This window comes from Hibiscus syriacus, unplaced genomic scaffold, assembly GCF_006381635.1.
Source record: "Hibiscus syriacus cultivar Baekdansim isolate YM2019G1 unplaced genomic scaffold, ASM638163v2 tig00116997_pilon, whole genome shotgun sequence".
NCBI lineage: Eukaryota > Viridiplantae > Streptophyta > Magnoliopsida > Malvales > Malvaceae > Hibiscus > Hibiscus syriacus.
In genome coordinates this window covers 5277402-5298260 of record NW_024063513.1, presented here as the reverse complement: position 1 = coordinate 5298260, position 20859 = coordinate 5277402, and the positions used below count along the sequence as shown (strand labels likewise).

The window sequence follows — 20859 nt, the reverse complement described above, 5'->3', positions numbered from 1 at the left end:
TTATTCGAAGTTGAAGAAGAAAAGAAAAGCTGCTTTAGATACATGTGTTATAGAGCATGATGCCAATTACTCTAAAATATCATTGGTTGCTTCATCGTCATCATTCCATTCAGATGAATGGATATTTAGATTCGATTGTACCTATCATATGTCCCCTACTCAAGAGTAGTTCTCCAGTTTAGTATAATTAAATACATGAGTTGTTTATATGGGCAACGACAATGCATGTAAAATTATTGGGATATATTTAATTCGATTAAAGAATCAAGATGGATCAACTGAAGTTCTGACTGATGTCTGGTATGAGCCCAGTTTGAAAAAAAATCTTATCTCGTTGGAAGCCTTGGAATCTAAAGGCTCAGTTATCACTATGAGAGATGGAGTTTTAAAAGTAACATCTAGCGCACTTGTTATGATGAAGGGCATCAGGAAAAATAATTTGTATTACTACCAAGACAGTACGATTTATGATATCTAATGTTGGGTTAGGCAAGACATTTTAGGCTGAGGTTGTGACATATGCTGACCATCTCATCAATTGTATGTCGACATTAACGATAGGAGAAAAAACTCCATTGGAGGTATGGTTTGAAAAAACCTGCAACAAATTATGATTCCTTACATGTATTTGGATTCACTGCTTATTATCATGTGAATGAATCAAAGCTTGATCCAAGAGCAAAAAAGACTCTTTATGAGAATCACCCATTGAGTGAAGGGATTCTTCCTTTCAGTGTGTAGACACAAAGAAGATAATCTGTAGCAGAGATGTCACATTTAATGAATCTGACATAGTAAAGAAGGTAACAAATAGAGTTATTCAAATAAGTAGTACTCAACAGCAGGTAGAACATACTCTAAAATAGGTAGAGTTTCAAAAGATTTTGATCCAGAAATTGATATATCTGGTTCTTTAACTCCAATAAAAAATCAGAAGATAAAGAGGTTCAAACCCAAAACCTATTGTAGTTACAAGGCCAATGAGAGATTTGTAGACCTGTTCAATTTGATGATATGGTGTTATATGTTCTTTCAATTGTTGATGATGATATCTCTATCACTTACCAAGAAGTAATACAAAGCTTGAAATGTGACAAGTGGAAAAATGTCATAGATGAAAAAAAATGTAATATCTCCAAAATAGTAACACTTGTGAAAGGTAAAAGTGTAATTGGATGTAAGTGGATATTTGCATAAAATATGGATCTCCTAGTAAGAAAGATGTTCGCTACAAGGCAAAGTTGCTCAAAATGAGGGAATCGACCACAATGAAGTATTTGCCCTGTTGTGAAGCATTCCCCCATTAGAATATTGTTGGCCTTGATAGCATAGTTGAATTTGGAGGTAGCTCAACTTGATATAAAGACAACTTTCTTGCACAGTAATTTGGAATAAGAGATCTATATGACTCAGCCAGAATGATACAAAGATGGTGGTTGTGAGAAACATGTTTGTAAGTTGAACAAATCGTTATATAGATTGAAGCAATCTCCAAGGAAGTGGTACAAGTGATTTGATAACTTTATGATGAGGCATGAGTACACCAGCAACAAATACGCTTATTGTGTGTATTTGCAAAAGCTACAAGATGGATATTTCATTTATCTTTTTTTGTATATTGATGATATGTTGATCTATTCGAAGAGTCAAAATGAGATAGAAAAATTAAAGAATCGGTTGAATCAAGAGTTTGAGATGAAAGATCTAGGTGAGCTAAAAAGATTCTTGGTATGGAGATAAATGGAGACAGACAGAAAAATAAACTTTGTTTGACTCAAAAGCATTATCTAAAAAAGGTATTACAATATTTTGGCATGAATAAAAAACCAAACATATAAGTATCTCATTTGTTTCTCATTGAAACTTAGTTCTCAGTTATCTCCTAAAATTAATGAATAATGAGAATATATCACAAAAATTACATATGCTAATGTAGTGGGAGCTTGATGTATTCGATGGTGTGTATGTGTCCTGACATTTCACAAGCAGTTTGAATCTATGAGCAAGTACATGCATGATCTTTGAGAAGGACATTGGTAAGCTGTGAAATAAATTCTACGGTATCTCCAACAAATCGTAGATATTGGTTTAGTTTTTGTTTAAGATGAAGCACTTGGCCAGTTTATGGTTGAATATGTTGATTTCAACTATGGTGGTGATTTGGATAAGTGTCGATCAACAACTATGTGTTTATTTACTCTTGCTAAAACTTCAGTGAGTTGGAAGTCTACTTTACATTCTACGGTGGCTTTGTCTACTACATAGGCAGAGTACATGACATTTTCAGAGGTTGTGAAAGTAGCAATTTGGCTTAATGGGTTGATAGAGGACTTGAGAGTTGTTTAAAGTCACATTAGTTTTTATTGTAATAGTCAGAGCGTTATTCACTTAGAGAAAAATCAAGTATACTATTCAAGGACTAAGTATATTGACGTAAGATATCACTTTGTACGTGAGGTCTTTGAAGAAGGAAATATCCTACTTTAGAAGATTATTGCAACAAGCAATGCTACAGATATGATGACCAAGGTGGTAACAATATTCAAGTTCAATTATTATTTGAACTTGATTAATATCTTGAAAGTTTGAGCGTCTTCGGGTGTACGATACTTGTGAGCGCAATTAGAGGTACTACATAAAGATAGCTTCGTTAGATTTAGGGAGGTAAAGAAGTTGAGTAGGCTTGACAATTTCAAGTCAAAGTGGAGATTTGTTATGTGTGTGCCTTGTAATTTTACAAGCTTAGATGTTGGAAAGTCAACAAGTGTTGGTAAAAATTGGTAGTCATCAAAGAATTCAAGTTCAAATTTGTTACCACTAAAAAATTCAAGTTTGATTTTGCTACCACCAAGAATTCAAGTTGACAAGTGACTATGATGAATACCAAATGTTACAAGTTGACAAGGTTGCAATATGTCAATTTTCTACATGGAAAAATTTAACTTTGGTCCCTAAACTATTAGGTTACATGTAGATTGGTCTTTGAAGCTCAACTATAAATAGATCTAACCATATTCATTTGTAATCCATCCCAAAAACCATCTCTCCCATTTGTTTTTCTCCATTCTCCAACTTTGTAATATTTTAGGGATTATAAGGAATTCTATTTGTTGTAATATTTTGTTGATAGTGAAGTTATCATTCGTTTGTGGTGCCTGAGGAGTAGACGATATTTCGTTGAACCTCGTAAATTCGGTATGTTCTCTCCATAAATTAGTTATTATTGGGTTTGTCTTTCAATATTCAATAGTTTTACGAGTTTCTCCGTTGTGCAATTTTAGTAGTTTTGATCTTGACATTTTAAATTAATTTTGAAATTACGTTCCAGTGAAAAATAATTCGGTTTCCCTAACATCAATAAATTAAATGATAATACCTTATCATAAAATTTAAAACCGATTTCATTAATAACATATCATCATAAAATTATTTTAGCTATAGTATTGAGAATCTAAATATCAAATAAAAAAATTCTTTTAAAGGCATTTAAGTTTTAGTATTCTAAAATTTACTAAAAAAATAAGATAAACTTTCTTATGTTGAATTAAACGATTAACATAATTTTGAGAAAATTAAGAAGTAAATAATCAATTATTTCAAAAAAATAAAAATGGATTACTCAGTATTCAATCGTTTGTAAAAGTTAATAGGCATTTAATGGATAAATTTATATCGTTTTCTTATGCTTATAACTCTTGCTCTACCGTTTACGCCACCTTTCTTTTGCTCCCCTTATCTATTACACACATATATACAGCATGCAAATGCAACTGAGTTAAGGAATTATCTTTAAAACGTGCGCCACTCGGTGAACTGGGTTATAGATGTTGCACTGCATTTTATTTATTTACTATGAAAACTTTTTTTTCTCTATATATCTTCAAAAAGTTGTAGCTTTTGGAGTTTTTGATCGTACAAAGTAATACTCGTAAATCTTCCTCATCAACTTAATATTATGTTAATTTAAGTACACAACATGTCATCATCATAAAATTACTTCAATTAAAATATATTAAGTAAAATGGTAATTAATAAAAAAACTTTATATTTTTCAGGTAAAAATTTATAAATAAATAAAAAATCATGGTAAATATTTTTTTTCTCATTTAAGAATTGAATTGGATTTTAAGTATAATTGAAAACAATATAAATATTAAACATAGGAGAGTCCTGAAAAGAATCTCAACAAATCCTTTAGAAGTAAAAAAAAATACGTAAATAATAAGGTGTGGGGAATCAGTTCATAATGCCACCCACTATGGGTATATCTATCGTTCCATCATTTTGTTCCAGCAAATATTCCAAACTTTAAATCGAATATATTTAAGCCACTTGTCAATATAAGCAATTTTAAAAGTCTTATTGCTCAAGTGGTTCCAGCAAAACGAGACACGTGTCTATCATCTCAACCCACTTTGTGTATTGAATTTGGGAGTCCACCAATGGCATCATATTGTGCGCCACGAGAATCCCATTTCACCAATTAAAAATAAATCTCAAACAAGACAACTCTAACACAGAGAGACCCAAAATTTAATCAAAACCGCCCCAATTGCTTGAAAAGAGTGGAGTCGAGGGTTAATGCGCTAAAGAAAGTGCAAAAGGATTTCTATTTTTAAAGTCATATTATGAGTATATAAACAGATTGATTAGGCCGCACAAGCACTTAATTTCCTAAAACTGGTAAAGGTATAAGGGCCATTTAGCCTATTTCCGCCCTGTTAAATGTCTTTTCAAAGGTGAATCGCTCACCATCATCCTCTTTGCGCGGAGTAGTTGGCCCTTATCTTTCTTTCTTTTTTCTCGGTGAAGTGAAAGGGAATGAAGCGAAGCTAAGCTATGCAGCAGTGGCCACTCTCCATTATCTTTTAAATCATAACAAGTGTTTCCAGGGCCTTTGAAAAAAACCCTACTACTCTGACTATTTTTTAATAAAAAAAGCCTTCAAAATAAGGGTCTTCTCCTCAATGATCCACGTTATTGAATATTGATATATGCTTTTTCATTTGCCAGTTTTTGCCTATATTGTCAAAGCTGCACTTGTATATTCCTAAAGCGATAATAATTTTGCATCGTCTTGTCCTGATACATCCCCCCGTGCAGCCGTTTGCAACACCACCTTGGGATTGCATGCATAACCCTTTATCTAAGGATACGAGTGGGAGATATATGAAAAAATTTAGAAATACAAAAATATAAAATTTCAAGAGATATAAAATTAGATTATCAATAAAAAATAAAAAATAAAAATCTTCAAGTGTATGACGGCACTCAATTCATCCGTCTATGCATTGTCGTGATATTCCTTGTTGATAGTTGATATAGACAAATGCAAAACCAGTACATGCCAGTCAATCAAGTTGGAAACATGAACAAGTTTTTGACTTAAGATATGGCTTTTTTATTCGGAAACATGGATTTCAAATGTTATTTTTGGAGCGTCGGTTATTAATTTGGCACTATATCCAAGTGTAACGTGCTTTACCTATTGTTCTGAGTTTTTTTAGAGAAAGTGTAAAAGGTACATATAGGGATGGGGCGGGGGATTATTTTATAGTGAACGAAATGGCCAGTCTTGCAAGCGATAAAAAATATGCCGTGCTGACCAATGAACGAAGTTAGAAAAAAAAGTAGCCCTAGGCCTAGCTAGCTATGGCTATTTCGGATCATGTCAATTATATACTTCTCCTTCAGACATGCCAGTCCAGTGGCATTTGGATGGTCACCGAACAACTTCGAAAAGGCAGCAGCAGTGAGATGTTATAGTAATGGCTTTTTCCGTATATATTTTCAACCTGCGATACGTCTACACCATATGTATATTATGTTAAAATCAATTAATTTTGTATGCGAAAGTAATTAACACATAAAAATCTTGATAGGGTAATTAAATCAATCAAATTAAGCTCATGACATAATTATTAAAAATTACAGTAAAAAAATAATAAAAACTTATTTGATGATTTCATTATGATAGTTGAATATCATAAAAGGAAGAAATAATAAATGTTATCTAATCTCTATATTGTATAATTCTCAATTCGCCTTGCGATAATATCAAAACTTGTTTGATTCTTGGTGAAATGACCATAACCCTAAAATATAGAATGTTATTGTTTTATTTTTAAGAGAGAGAAAGAGAGAGACTTGAAAAAAAGTTTTTAAAAAAACTGACTTCATTATGTTTTAAAAAAAAACAGTCAGTTCAGTCAGATTGCTTATTAGATTCGATTATGTTAATTTTCTTAGACTATGCAGCTGCTGCTGTGGTATACACAAATCCAACAACCTGGTATGGATGCTAATTAGTGTCGAAGTTTTTAACCTCGTTATTATTAATTAACTTCATTGAAACCTGCGAACATAGTTTCACGGTTTAATTAGTTCTGTCGGGAGCCGTGTTCGGAGCTTATGGAAGAAGTTGTCAGAACATAATTTATAGTTTCAAAATGCGTCAAAAAACAAGCTGGTTCCAGGTGGTTTTCCAAATACCGAGGCCCTGGTTTTTCTTGGACAGTGTTGCAAAAACCAGAGCTCATATCTATGAGCGCCGTGCAAAGAGTCTTGGAATGCACTACAACCTTGTGCCAAAAACAAAAAGGGAACCAACATTTTCAAGCTAAAGCTTTCCTTTATTAGTATTGGGGAAACCCTAATCTCACACCAAGCAAGAAACCTCCCCAGTCGAACCAGTTTGAGCACCTGCACGACTCTGATTACTTGTTAATTGGACATCTGTTTTTGCTTTTGTAAAACACAAAACTGCAGGTACATTGTCTTGAGCAATGGATTTTTAAGACAAACCAGATTGAAACCTAATTAAAATCATATATTATATGGGCATATCCTTTAGTAACAAGGCAAGATTGTCGGAATAGATTTAGATATGCCACAAATCCTTCAAGTTCGTTTGAGTTTTTTAAAACCATTTGCCTCCCGTTGGTTGGAACATTCTCCAACTTGTGCCTAACGTCGATTTTCCTTTTACTTTCTTCTTTCCTTCTCTACTTAATTATTGTTTTCTTAATATCATATTATCTCAATCTGACGTGAGAAAACTTTAAAAATATTTATATTTAACTTCTAATTAACTTAAAACGAATATTACCCACATTAGAAACATCGTAATTCGAATTTAAAAGTTTTAGGTACGGTATTTTAAAAGATATTTTAATCAACCAAAATACACGTATCTTTAATATCATATAATAGTTCTCTATCAAGTGAAAAACCTAGATTATTGTGTTACATTTGTGGTTGCATAGGTGGTTTACCATTCAAGATGCATACATAACTCAGTTCTATATATACGCCTTTGTTAATAATGCATTCATCAATATGCATGTTGTCATTTGAAATGTGGGTCATGTTTGATGAATAAACATGATCATTCATGTAAAAATTTATGTGTTAATCAGAGTTAAAGTTGGAAGAGTGAACTGAAATTTAATTTATACTAGCAAAACAAAGCAGACACGTAGATCATCTTGAAGTGAAATCTTGGAAACCCTATGGGCAGGGTTTTAAAAAACGGTCCGCGACTGCGATTTCGGCCGCGATATAGTGGTTTCGTCGCCGTCCGAGTTACCCGCGACGGCCACAATCACGGTAAATCCGAAATAACCAAAAACGCGACCGCGATTTGAAACCCTGCCTATGGGTGATTCCCCATCTTATCTCTTTTCTTCGTTATATAAATATTTATTCCCTCTGTGAAAAAAAGAAGCGTTTAATGGACAGAATAGGTCCACGGTGTGAATCTGTGAATCTTTAGTTAGCATTAGCTAGACGACGATAACATAAATGTAGACACATTCCAGTGATCCGATAAACAATGATGTTTTTATACTCATCTTTTGATTTTTTTTTCTTTTGGCTTGCAAGGAATAGAGTATAAGACTGTAAATGATCATGTTACTTAATTTTATTTAAATTTGATTCGAATCTTTAATATTAAATTACATATTACTTGAAATTTGATTTCAAAACCATTTATTTACAACTAATTAATAAATAATATAATATTATATTATTTTAATAAAATAAATAGAAACAATGAGAATATATATTTATGTTTACCCTTAGAGGAAAATTTAATTCTTCAATGTTATTCTTAAATAGTTCAAAAAATTATCAGTAAAGTATCAAAAAAAAATATTTTCAACGTCATAATTGATAATTAACACCGTTAATCAATTAACAATCGATTTTTTATGAATATAATAACATCATTTTTAGAAAAATAAATTTTTAAATGACTTTAATTTAAAATTATGTTCTACGTATATAAAATATTACGAGATTATCAACCTCTATGAAACCTTATATCTCAAGCTTATAAAAAATTGGGATTCTAATTTTAATGTTTCCATCTTTTTTTTTATATTCCAAGTTACAACCTTTAAGGAAGTTTAAATATATATATATGTATATATATATTATTACTTGATTAATGAAAAATCAATCATGAAACCACATGGTTTTGACAAATTGCAAATAGAAAATGAGAAGGAAATTAAATTCCCAAAGGATTTAGACTTTGGAGGCATAGGAGTGTGGGGGGAGGGGGCCCTACAAAAGGACGAACATCAAAGGCAAAGAAGTTAGCAAGGGTGTGTTTCATCAGCCAATCAAATTTCGGAAAACAAAATCAGAATCCTCTCACTCTTTCATTCCCCCAATCCTAACACTTTTATATCATAGGCTAATCACTCTATTTCCCCACTTTTTATCCTTTTTGTTTTTTACCCAAACTCGGATCTTGAATTGACACGACCCGTCAACTCTGATTTTCTGGCTATAGTTTCATACCCGCAAGTTCTGGGGCACAAAATACACCATTTAAGCTAGCACTCTGCTTCTCCCTTTTATATGGGTTTTCGGGCCGTGAGCTTTCGATTTTCTTTATCAAAACCAAGGAGGTTTCTTCGGCTCTTTCCGGTGCTAAATGGGAGCGTTTGTTGGTCAATGCTTGTTCATCGCCCTCGGCATCCTCTTTGCGGGATTATTCTCTTTCTCAGCAGCAAATGAAGTCTTTCTCCAAGCCTAATCGTGGAAAGAAAGGTTTGGCGCAGAGGATTGGTGGAGTTAGATGTGAAGTTGCTCAATCTGAAGCCTTCAGCGAAGGCGAAAGAATCGATCCCTCCAAGGTTGCTGCGCTCTCCGCTCTTGAGCAGCTCAAGATTTCCGCAGCTGACAGTACGTGTACCTTTAATCAGGGCGTGGCTAGGTTATTAGAGTCTATGTGTAAATTTTTGTAAAGGAGATCTCGAATTATTTTTTTGAAATAATAAATGATTAATTTTATTATTTTAAAAATCTGATAGATATATTCTATTTCGACATCCCGTGTAAATTTAAAATTGTTTTTCTCAAAAATAATTTTGTTTGTTAACGAGATTCGAATTTAAAATCAACAAAGTTATAGGCTCAATGATCTAACTACTGTTCTATACTTTTTTTTTGCTTCTTAATGACAACAAATTATAAATATACTCTAGTTCGGGATTCCTATTTTTTGAGGCACTGCACATACTCACCCACGCCGCTGCCTTTAATTTCTGCTAAGTTTCCCCTTTTCCTTCGCGTGTTTTGGCTAAATTTTGTGTTACTCAATTTTAGATCTCATTGTGAATTGCAATTTGATGAATTGTTGCTTAATGTGATTGTTGAAAAGTTTCATTTTTTTGGAACAGACATGTTTGACCAGTCCACAATCTTTAGATATTTAGAGCGTCAATTAACTGGGAATGGTAATTTAGATTAAAAAAAACCACGAAATAACTATTATTGCAAAAGAATTATCGCTTTATTTCTACCTACTACACATGCATTTGCTTACCTGTTGCTTTTGTTGGTTGATGCGAAAAACAAAATCGAACTTCGAGCTATGGCTTGAAATATGGAACCTATACTTTGCTTTTGTGTACCTTCCCATTGTATCAATAAAACCATCATCAATCTCCTTTCTGTGAAGTTTTTGTTTTGAATAAGAGGGCTTAAAGCTATGTTACTAGGACGGTGTGCATGGTCAAAGATGGGTACATGTCTGAAACATATGTTTTAATTTTTTTTCAAAATTTTCATGTATTTAGAGGGTGATCATATCCCTATTCCCATGTCTTAGTATGTACCGGACACGAGTTCTTCAAGAAAAATGAAGACTTGGAGCAACATAGAAGGAAAATGTTTCCATGACCATATTATTAATACTGATAGTTGCTTGCATGGGCTTCCCTCTTTTGTCAGCTCTCTTAAATCGGCATAAATTGATGCCTTTAATGTCTGGAAACTTCTAGATGTTAAGAACAAACATTTAGATATGGACCCATTTTATCTTCAATTAAATTCACATTATTTGAGGCCTTTTTTCAGGTATTTCAATCAAATGTATCTTACATAATCCTTTTTTGCAGAATATACGTGTTAATTTTCCGCACAATCTTATTATTGGTCCATGCCAGGATATACAAAGGAAAGGAGCAGCATTGTGGTTATAGGGCTTAGTATTCACACTGCACCTGTGGAGATGCGTGAGAAACTTGCCATTCCAGAAGCAGAATAGCCACGAGCCATTGGAGAATTATGTGGTTTGAATCATATAGAAGAGGCTGCTGTTCTTAGCACCTGCAACAGGATGGATGGAAATATATGTTGTGGCCCTATCGCAGCATCGTGGTGTCAAGGAAGTAACTGAATGGATGTCAAAGGTACAATATTTTTTTGATGGAAAATGTATAATATTGTGGACTCAATAGTTTGTGATATTTAACTCTATGGAAACTTTAGTTCTGGTAGTACTTTAAGTAAATGCAAATTGGTTGCAGACTAGTGGTATCCCAGTTTCAGAGATTTGTGAGCACCGGTTTTTGTTGTACAACAAGGATGCTACACAGCACATCTTTGAAGTATCTGCTGGTCTTGATTCTCTTGTTCTTGGAGAAGGTCAAATTCTTTCACAAGTTAAACAAGTTGTCAAAGTTGGGCAAGGTGTTGTGGGCTTCGGAAGGACCGTTAGTGGGCTTTTCTACCATGCAATTACTGTTCGGAAACAGGTTAGAACAGAGAATAACATTGCTGCCGGGGCTGTTTCTGTTAGGTCTGCTGCTGTTGAATTGGCTTTGATGAAGCTGCCTGAGTCTTCACATGCTGCTGCTCGAATGTTAGTTGTTGGAGCAGGAAAGATGGGAAAGCTTGTGATCAAGCACTTGGTGGTAAAAGCCAAAAGGTTGAACCAAGATGTTGTTAATAGAAGCGAGGAGAAAGTCGCAGCAATCCGTGAGATTATTTACAGACCCCTTACAGACATGCTTGCTTGTTCAGCTGAAGCTGATGTGATCTTTACTAGTACTACATCAGAAACCCCATTGTTTTTGAAAGAACATGTCAAGGACCTCCCTCCTGTCAGCTCTGAAGTTGGTGGTTCAAGGCTCTTTGTTGATATCTCCGTTCCACGAAATGTGGGATCATGTGTCTCAGATGTTGAAGGCGCACGACTGTACAATGTCGATGACCTGAAGGAAGTTGTAGCTGCTAATAAAGAGGAGCGACTACGAAAAGCAATGGAAACTCAGGCCATTATTGCTGAGGAATCAAAACAGTTTGAAGCGTGGAGAGATTCACTTGAAACCGTTCCAGCCATCAAGAAGTTGAGAGCCTATGCAGAAAGAATTCTAGCTGCAGAGTTAGAGAAATGCTTATGGAAGATGGGGGAAGATATCCCAAAGAAGACAAGGAAGGCAGTGGACGATCTCAGCCGTGGAATTGTGAATAAACTTCTCCATGGTCCAATGCAGCACCTGAGATGTGATGGTAGTGACAGTCGAACTCTAAGTGAGACCCTCAAGAACATGCATGCACTTAACAGAATGTTCGGCCTCGAGACAGGTATATCTCTTTTAGTACAGAAAATTCGAGCCAAGGTGGAACAATATCCAACTTCCCAATCAATTACACTTCCTCATGGTCAAATAAGAGGGTTACTTCCTCACTGTGTTATGAGTTTTCATCTGCTGTAGTCGTCGATTCGAGGTTCTTGTTGGTTAATTTCAATTCATTAATGTGTAATTTAGACTCTATTGTGTTTGGATCTCATTTGGCTTCACACTCCGACCACATGCTTGTTGGTCGTCTTTCGGCTTTGTAGTGTGCAAAGTGTGTATAATATCTATTTGAACAATATCAATCAATGTAACTAATCGCTACTTATTTTAATATAGAACTGGAATTTTCTGCAGATGTATTTGTTCAGATTTTTCTCAAGTAAACTGCACTGTTGATATGACCCAAAAAGGGAAATGCAAACGATAGGTATAGTTAGTTTGTGAATGATTTATTTTAGCGAATAGAGGTGGGATGCTAAATAGCCATCGATGGAATCACTCCAAAACACCTTATTTGGGCTTAATAAAGACTGAGAAGAAGGCTCATATTGTTCATAATCCGTTTGAGAAGGATGATCAGGAACCAAGCTGAGCTGCAAGTTGTCGCAGCAGAGGACAAATGAACATTGTGTGGAGGGTTGGATGCAAACAGGTACCTCCGTGGCAGATAATTTCGTCACCATTGAATTCCTTCAAAAATCAAATGGAAGAAGACACAACAAAAACAAGGGTGCCCCCCACCCAACACACACAAACCCACGCAGAAAGATGTCTACTGGCTCATATATTGTTCTCGCCCTTTTGAGTCACAGTGACAACAGTAGGATTCCAAAAGGAATCCCTAACTGTACAGTAAACCCCAAACACATTAAGGTCCATGAAAAAACACATGCTTCATCAATATGAGATTATGCCTAAACACTCCCAGCTATTGCTTTTCACCAATAATGCTGACAGAGACTTCACAGTAGGACCGTTTATTTTTGTCATTCAGCATCAAATGATATTATCACCAAACACAAACCAGCTATGGCTTGGAATCCAAGGACAACCGAGTGAGAAAAGTGAGAAGACGTGTAGGACTTTTGTAACCACCGGTTGCCCTTGACTGCCATTATAAAACCTGCAATATTTTTGGGTCCATTATGTTTTTTATTCTTTTTTCGAACAAGATAAGAGTAGATAAGAGTAGTATTCTGTCATTAGTTGGCTAATAACACTAATTGCGCTGCTAAAAAGACTTGCAAGCTAAGGCAAACTTGTGATGGTTTGCCATTTTTGGTTGAAATTGCATGAACACCACTGGATCATGCTCAAATAGTATGATGTATACTCCTTCGATACAAGCCATTTAATTTGATAATTAGATGGTGGTAAATATGTCTGACTATACATTGGATTAGGATTGTATTATTTCACGGTTGGTTTTAGCCTTGCCCTGTTAAATCATTGAGGTTAGGAGTTTTGGGATTTTCCTGCAAGAATCCTTTATAAATTGAGATTCGAAAAGGGGGCTAAAAGAAAAAAACATGAAAATCTTTTTGGGTCCATACAAAAGGGTTTGAAAGAGTTAGTTCCCTTTGAAAAACACTAACCTAAAGAGCTCTCCTTTCAAAGCTAAAAAGCCTAAACACTAGTTGGTCTTCAACGAGTGTTTTCCCCCCATCCATGGAAAGAAAAAGAAAACCCATTTTTCCCCTTAGTTCTAAAATTCATCTTTCCCATTAAAATACATGAAGGGGAAAAAGAAACCAATGTACTTTATAACAATAACAAGTAACACCCATGTTCCTAAAGCAAAGGCAAACGTGGACCTTCCCTTCCTCAGGAGCTGCCCACATGACTTGGTGTTAAGCTAAGGCAAAGCAAAGGAAAGCCTCGAGTAAATAGAACCTACATTATCACATCCACATCTCTCTCTCATCATTTTGTGATTGGAGTGTGTGGATAGAGGACTTGTTTTATATAAAATATAGTTTTGAGGATCATCATAATGTGTGTTTGTGTGTGTGTGTCTCTCTCTCTCTTTTTTTTACTTTTTACAGATGATTCATTTCCAAGCTGTGTTGTGTAAATGTATAGTTATCACATGGCATTAGGAACCTCCGGATGTCAGAAAAAAATGGGCATAGGTTAAGTCCATCTTTTATATGTCGCAAGTCGGAATAAAAAAGAAAGAACGAAGGTTGAGTCAGTTGTGGTTAATTGAACGGCAAAACAGAAAATAAGACCAAAATGATTCATTCATCCTTGTCATTTCCAAGTCAAAGACTTCCCGAAAGGATTACTTTTGAAACTATAAAAAGAAGAATAAAAAAGGATTAAAATCTCAATTGTACTAACATTTACAACATTTTAAGCTGATAATGATGAATCAACAAAAATCCCTGCACTTCCAATACCTTCTCCCCCATCAACCAAATGCATGAATTTTAGTATTATAGTTCATGTCACAACGCGCAGCACCGCCTGCTACCACCGCCGTGCCCCCACCCCCAATAATATAACTAGAATGCTCAAATACAATTTTATAAAATTAATAATTAAAAGGGGAAAAAACTAAAATCTAGCATTTTCGAAGCCGTGTAGATCGCCGACTCTAGTCAACGATTTCTTCACGATTGCAACTTAGCCAACTTCTCAGCCGCTCTCCAAGCAGATGACGGCGTAAGTGGCTCGCCGTTTTCATCCATTACCACAGGCAACGTCTCCCTTTCTCTATCTCTTTCTCCTTCATTTACCCTTCGCCGTTGGATTTCCATAATCTGCTGTTTCCTCCAGTGCAATTCCGCCAACTCAGCTTCCAAACACCTGACATATTCCTCAGCTGACAATGAATTCGACTTCATCAACAGGGCTCGAGCCGAGCCCAACAAATGGTAAGCGCTCCTTAAGTCGTTACTGCACTCGATCAGCCTTCTCACTTCGGCTACGGCTCGAGTCGTGATGAAGAAGAATCGTAACCGTTCGATTTTGGTTGCCGATGATCGAACGTCATTGGGCCGAGGCACGAGAAGCGCTTGATCTCTGCCGTATACGACTTCTTGTGTGCCTGGATCCTTGCAAAGACAGCGAACGCACATCACATGATTGGATCCAACCGCTGAAGTCGGAACTTTCAGTTCCACGAGTAATTCCCTTTCTTCTTCGGCGTATAAATCGCCGAGGCGCACGGAGCTGGAAGTTAAAACAGTAGGTTTTCCACTACATGAATAAACGGCTGTTATTTCAGCTGGTGCTGATCCGGATGCGAAGCTGAGCTGGATTCTCAAATCTTGGAGCACAACGCTCAGTAACCCACCAACGCATTTAGCAAACGCATCCTCAGCTGGGTCGTGACTATACCCGCCGCTTTGCCCGAAGCCGAACGCGTGAACTGGGATTTCAATGTGAGCGAAACGGGTGGACGATGCGTGACTTGAATGATGCCGTCGACTGGAAGCATTGGATTTGACTCTTTCATCCTGACCGTCGGATAACAGCATAATGCTAGCAACTGGATTTCTCTCCCTCCGATCCTCGAGCACTTTGGTTGCTTTTCTCAACGCATCGCCAACGCTAGTTCCTTGACCGCAGGCGAGACGGTCAATAATACGTCGAGCAGCCTTTTGACCCTGAGGAGTCATTCTCCGCAGAGGCAATAACCGTTTGGGAGTAGCCGAGAAAGCCACGATTGAAAGCCTATCACCCGAGCCGAGCGAGGAAATGACTAAACGCATGGCGCGTTTCAACATCTGGAGTTTAGCACCAGTCATGCTTCCACTCACATCAAGGACTGTAACCAAATCGATAGGCGCACGATGCGAAAGGTCCAAATGCGACGTCGAACCGCTACTAATCCTCGAAGAAGCTAACATTTTTGCAGGGGGAGGTGGAGCCTTGATTTTTAAAGCCACCGCGTAAGTTTCGTATCCACGGCCCACCGAAATGACCGCCGCTTCGGGAGATAATCTTGCCTGGACATTCCTCAAATGAAGACCGTTGAATGGGAGAACGTCATCAGATTTGACGGTGGATGAAGAGTTGGGATTGACGAAGAACCCCTGGAACTCCTCGACGTCGTCATATTCTTCTTGTTCGATGTTTTCATCAGCTTCTGGAATTGGAATAAAACGAGCACCGGCGGTTGGGGAAAGCAATGGCTCATCGTCGTCGTAGGGTCTTAAATCAGATGTCCTGGCTTTGGGTTTCGGTTTAGGTTCCGGCGGGTGAACAGTTCTGGGTGAACAATATCCCATGATCTTTTTATCTTCAATTCTGGGAGTGGTGTTTTCAATCAGAACGGTGTCATCCGGAGGAGTTGAGTTTCTGTGAATGGAGAGAAGAGGAACATCTTTCCAGGTGGTATTACAAACAGGACAAATGAGGGAATCAAGTTTACGAACATGAGCAGCTATGCATGGGAAATGAAAGGCATGTGCACATTCAGCTGTGTAAATGGCTGTTCCTTGACCTGTCCTCACGCTGTTCAAACATATCGCACAACTACTCTGCAAAATTCAAATACAAAAAATTAAAGCTTTAGTTTATCATACGCCAGCAAACATTCAATATTTAGCTAGACTTTGACAGTTAAATTTACGAATTTTGATATAACTTACTCTGAACTTGAAGCTGTTGCGGAAAAAAGAAAGCTTGAGAGGGGAACGGGGAGAGGAAGGATTGGAGGAGAGAATTGGTTTAGGACTTTTTGTGGCTGCTCTAGGGGTGGATTTGAATTGGAGGGTGGGGCTTTCGCTCGTGGAAGACGGTTCAACGGTAGTCCGGCAACGGAGACGGGGGCTAGAAACTGGTTGAGATTGAAAGCGAGGAGTCGAAGGGTTACTTCCGGTAGAAAAAAAGCTTAGCTTGGCACAGTTTCTGGGACTAGGAATAGGATTAGGACTAGGACTAGGACAGGTACTCTGTTGCTGCTGCTTGTCTAAAACACTGTTTTCTGCTTCTCTAGGGATTGTCGTGCAAAAAGCTCTCCTCCAACCAATGGTCATTTTTCAATGCACTCCAAAAGCAGGAAAAAAAATACTTTAAGCTCAGAAGAAAGGCACTCTGCTTTTCGTTTTCCTTTGCTTTTTGGTTTCTCGCTTCTCTTTTATGTTTTATCTCTAACTCCCCCTTTGTTTATCTTTTTCCATTAGATACAGAAAAAGAAGATGAAAAAAATGGCTTTGTTCTGATCGATCTGAGTTTGCGACAAAGGGCAAAAGGGTAGGATTCTAAGCTTACGAACAGCAGGGGATCGAATGCGACAAAGTATTGGGATTCAGCTCCTTTTCTTTCTATTTCCTTTTTCTGCACTGTGATGCTGCAAAAGAGAAGGCTTGAGATCTACTGCTCCTTCTCTCTCTATATATCCTTTTTTTCTCTCTCTCTTTGTTTGTTAAAATCCAGAGGTAAACTTTGCTTCCACTGAATATATATCCAACCTAAATTATAAATGGTAATAAAATGAAATTTTAACCTGTTTAACCGGCACGTGCTGGGTTTATTTTTTCATGTTACCCGTCAAGGCGTCAACGATCACCTCTTCACTTTCTGGGTTGGGGGGGAACACTTTGGCTTTGGGGTTTATCTATTATTTATGCATGATTCATATATACGGTAAATATGAGGGACATTATATTATATTGTTACACCTTATTATTTGCTTGTTCGCATCTCATCATACTTTCACCGTCCCTTTTTCGACCAATCTTAGCCGTTGAATAATTGAGTTATAGAAAAATTAGTGTGTTTAATAGTAATTTAACATAAGATAATATATGGTTAAATTCTCTTCATTATTTAACATTAAATGATCAAACATCTATATATATATATATGCTCAAATTTAATATTTTAAAGAATAATAATAATTAACCTAATTTTCTTTCAATATTTTTGTGTCGTCTTCTTTTTTATCTTTGATCGTTGTTTAACTGGCGGCGGGCATCAATCTTAATGTTGGTTGCCGACTACCGCAGAATATTAATTCTCTTATTTTTTTTATATTATACATTTATGTTTTTTATTGAGTCTTTTTAATTTTGAACAAACATTTGTGTCCTTGTGACATAAATTTTCTCTTTTCTTGTGCTACTATCCTCACATTTTTGTATACTTTTTTTTGCAAACCTTTGTGGTCATTTTGGTTATCGTACAAAAATCATCACGACATTTATTTTTTTGATTGGTTAATCGGTGGTCATGTATAGTTAGATCCCCTCTTTTGGTAAAAAGGTTGTTTGCTGATATAATCAGAATTATGTAGCGAAGCAGCCTGTCAGGTTATTTGGTTCGCTCTTTACTCCTTTATCATTCCGTCAAACATCTCATTCGACAGAGACAATGAGATTATATAAAAGTTATTGGGTTTTGATATTAGTCTTCATTTTCAATGGAATGTTTTAATTTTCTTCGTATTTTTAGGTTAATTATTTATTTTTGTTTGAATATTTTAGTAATTATTGTCTCTAAATTTATCTCTTTTTTATGATATAATGTAATTTTATTTCATTCCATTATTAATAAAATCTAATTTTAATTGTTAAATAATAATAATAATAATTTTTAATCACTTATATAGATTGTTTCGTAGAATAACAAAAATAAAAATCTAATTTCATACTCCTTTGTTCTATAACATATGTTCATTATTAAATAATTTTTTAGGCTTTAATTAATTATTATTTATAATTTATAATTGCTAAAAATATATTTTAAAATTTTTAATTAAATATTTTTTGAGTATATATTTTATAAAATTTAATTATTTAAAATAATAATGATTGAAATTTTAAAATCAAAATTTTTAAAAAGACAATAAGAATTATTTTCTATGGGACGGATAGAAAAACAAATCTATCGTGTCCGAAAAATAGAGAAAGTAAAAAGTAAAAACCGGAACTTGGACACGTTAAAGGAGCGAAGAAGATAATAATGATGATATGATCTTTTGATCTAACCAACTACCACATCGTTATTGGATCAAGTGGCATTTTAAGAGTGAATAAAATCTGGGTGGTAAAAATTGAAGAAGGATGACGTCAAACGCCAATAGCAGCAAATCTCGGAAACATTTACTACGGTATCAAAGTGGACAGTGAAACACATTTATTGCAACTGAAAAGGGAATCAGAAAAACCATAGAGAATGAAGAGAAGTGGCTCAGATACCCACGTGCTGCCCTTCTTCCGTTTGAATCGAAGGTATAGGTGTCAGAGGTTCGGAGACCACGGCCTATAAGGTCCCCCATGGCTCCTCTAGGGTGTGTCCACTCCATGGTATTTACATCTGATTTTATTCATTAAACTATTATTTTTAAAATTATATATAACATTATATATATATAATGGCTTCATTAAACTAACAGAATTATCAATGTGTTATTTATTAAAAAAAACTAATGATAATGTGATATTATCATGCGCTAATACATTATTATCATCGTTAATTTTTAAACGATGAATGATCAAAATAAAATATAATATAATATTTAATACTATTTTAAAATAAAAATATTAAATGATTAAAATTAAAAAGTACAATTAAGATATCAAATGTATAATTTACTCTAATTTCCGTTATAACTTTCTTTTTTTTATTTCAATTTATCTCATTAAGATTCCATCTAAAAAATAATTTTTATCGGTGTTTTTTCCTGAAAAATCACCGGTGACCGGTATATTTACCGATCTAACATCGGTCAGACTATATTTTTTGATCTAACACCCTTAGCAGTAAAGCGTGCCCCCTGTATCGCTCTATATGTTGATTTGGCGTCACGTGGGCTAAGGCGCGCTCCCTGAAGCGCGCCCCCTGAAGCACGCCTTATGCTGACATGGATACACATGGATAAAGCGCGGGGTAGGTGTGTAATTACACTTAAGGCGCGAGACAGGGGCCGCGCCTTCCCTGTGAATCTGACACGCGTCAGGAAGGCGCCTCCTGCGGTGCGCACAACTACCCCGACTTCAATACCCCCAAACCTTCATATAAATACATCCATCCTCAATCACTTTCATCATACCAAATTCTCTCAAATTCTCGCAACTTCTCTCAAATACTCTTATAATCTCTTCTAAGGTATATTTTATTATATTTTTTATATTTTTTATTTAATTTATTTAAGTATTTAATTTATTTAATATTTTACTTATTTAATTTTTTTGCAGATATAAAATGGCAGACGATCTACTTCTCTTGGATGCAAATCATATATCTCGACACTTTGTTGATACGGTAACATTTTAACGTTTCAATTTAATTTAAATTATTAGTAATAATTTATTGATTTATTTAATGCATGATTATTAGATTAAGAATTAATTTTTGTAATTATTTAATTTTAGGATAATGATCGTGTATTAGATTATTTTATTAGGAATCTTAAGTTAGTGATACATAGACGTGTCTTGCCGTATTTAGTAGAGGCTGGATTCGGTTATATAGGTAGATATCAGGGTCACTGTAAGATAGAGCTAGACCTGATTTCTACTTTAGTAGAGCGGTGGAGGCCGGAGACCCACACATTCCATCTTCCGTGCGGAGAATGCACAATTACACTTGAGGATGTTTCTATGCACATGGGGCTTCCGGTGGATGGATATGTGATATCGGGGATCGCCATGGTTCTTGGACTGCTTTGTGTCGGGATAATCTAGGACGTGTCCCGAAAAATTTTAACGGTGGTCGGATACCGTTAAATTGGTTAGATGCTAATTTTCGTGATTTGAGCGTGGACGCGTCTGAGGATGAAGTTAAAATGTATGCACGGGCATGCATACTGCAGCTGATAGGAGGGTTGTTAATGACGGATAAATCGCGCAATCAAGTTCACTGCATGTGGTTGCGACACCTTGGCGACTTTTATCTGCCCGAATCACTCAGTTGAGCTCAACATTTTTGTCTTTCTTGTACAGAGAGATGTGTCGAGCCATTGACTACAGGCGTAATGCTATTGGCGGATGTCTCCTGCTGCTGCAGTCTTGGGCATGGTATC

At 35.7% G+C, this 20859-nt stretch overlaps 1 protein-coding gene and 1 pseudogene across 1 annotated transcript; one reads left to right on the top strand and one right to left on the bottom strand.

Moving 5' to 3' along the window:
* The first annotated feature begins 8466 nt into the window (after positions 1–8466).
* LOC120194497 lies at positions 8467–12131 on the top strand (annotated as a pseudogene).
* A 2275-nt stretch (positions 12132–14406) lies between these two features.
* Positions 14407–17253, bottom strand: LOC120193880 (E3 ubiquitin-protein ligase WAV3-like). The gene is made up of 2 exons (XM_039196304.1): positions 16484–17253; positions 14407–16372 (listed from the first exon to the last, which is right to left on the bottom strand). Exons 1-2 carry the CDS (start codon positions 16868–16870, stop codon positions 14498–14500), a joined length of 2262 nt encoding a protein of 753 aa, XP_039052235.1. The 5' UTR covers positions 16871–17253; the 3' UTR covers positions 14407–14497.
* Positions 17254–20859: the final 3606 nt, after the last annotated feature.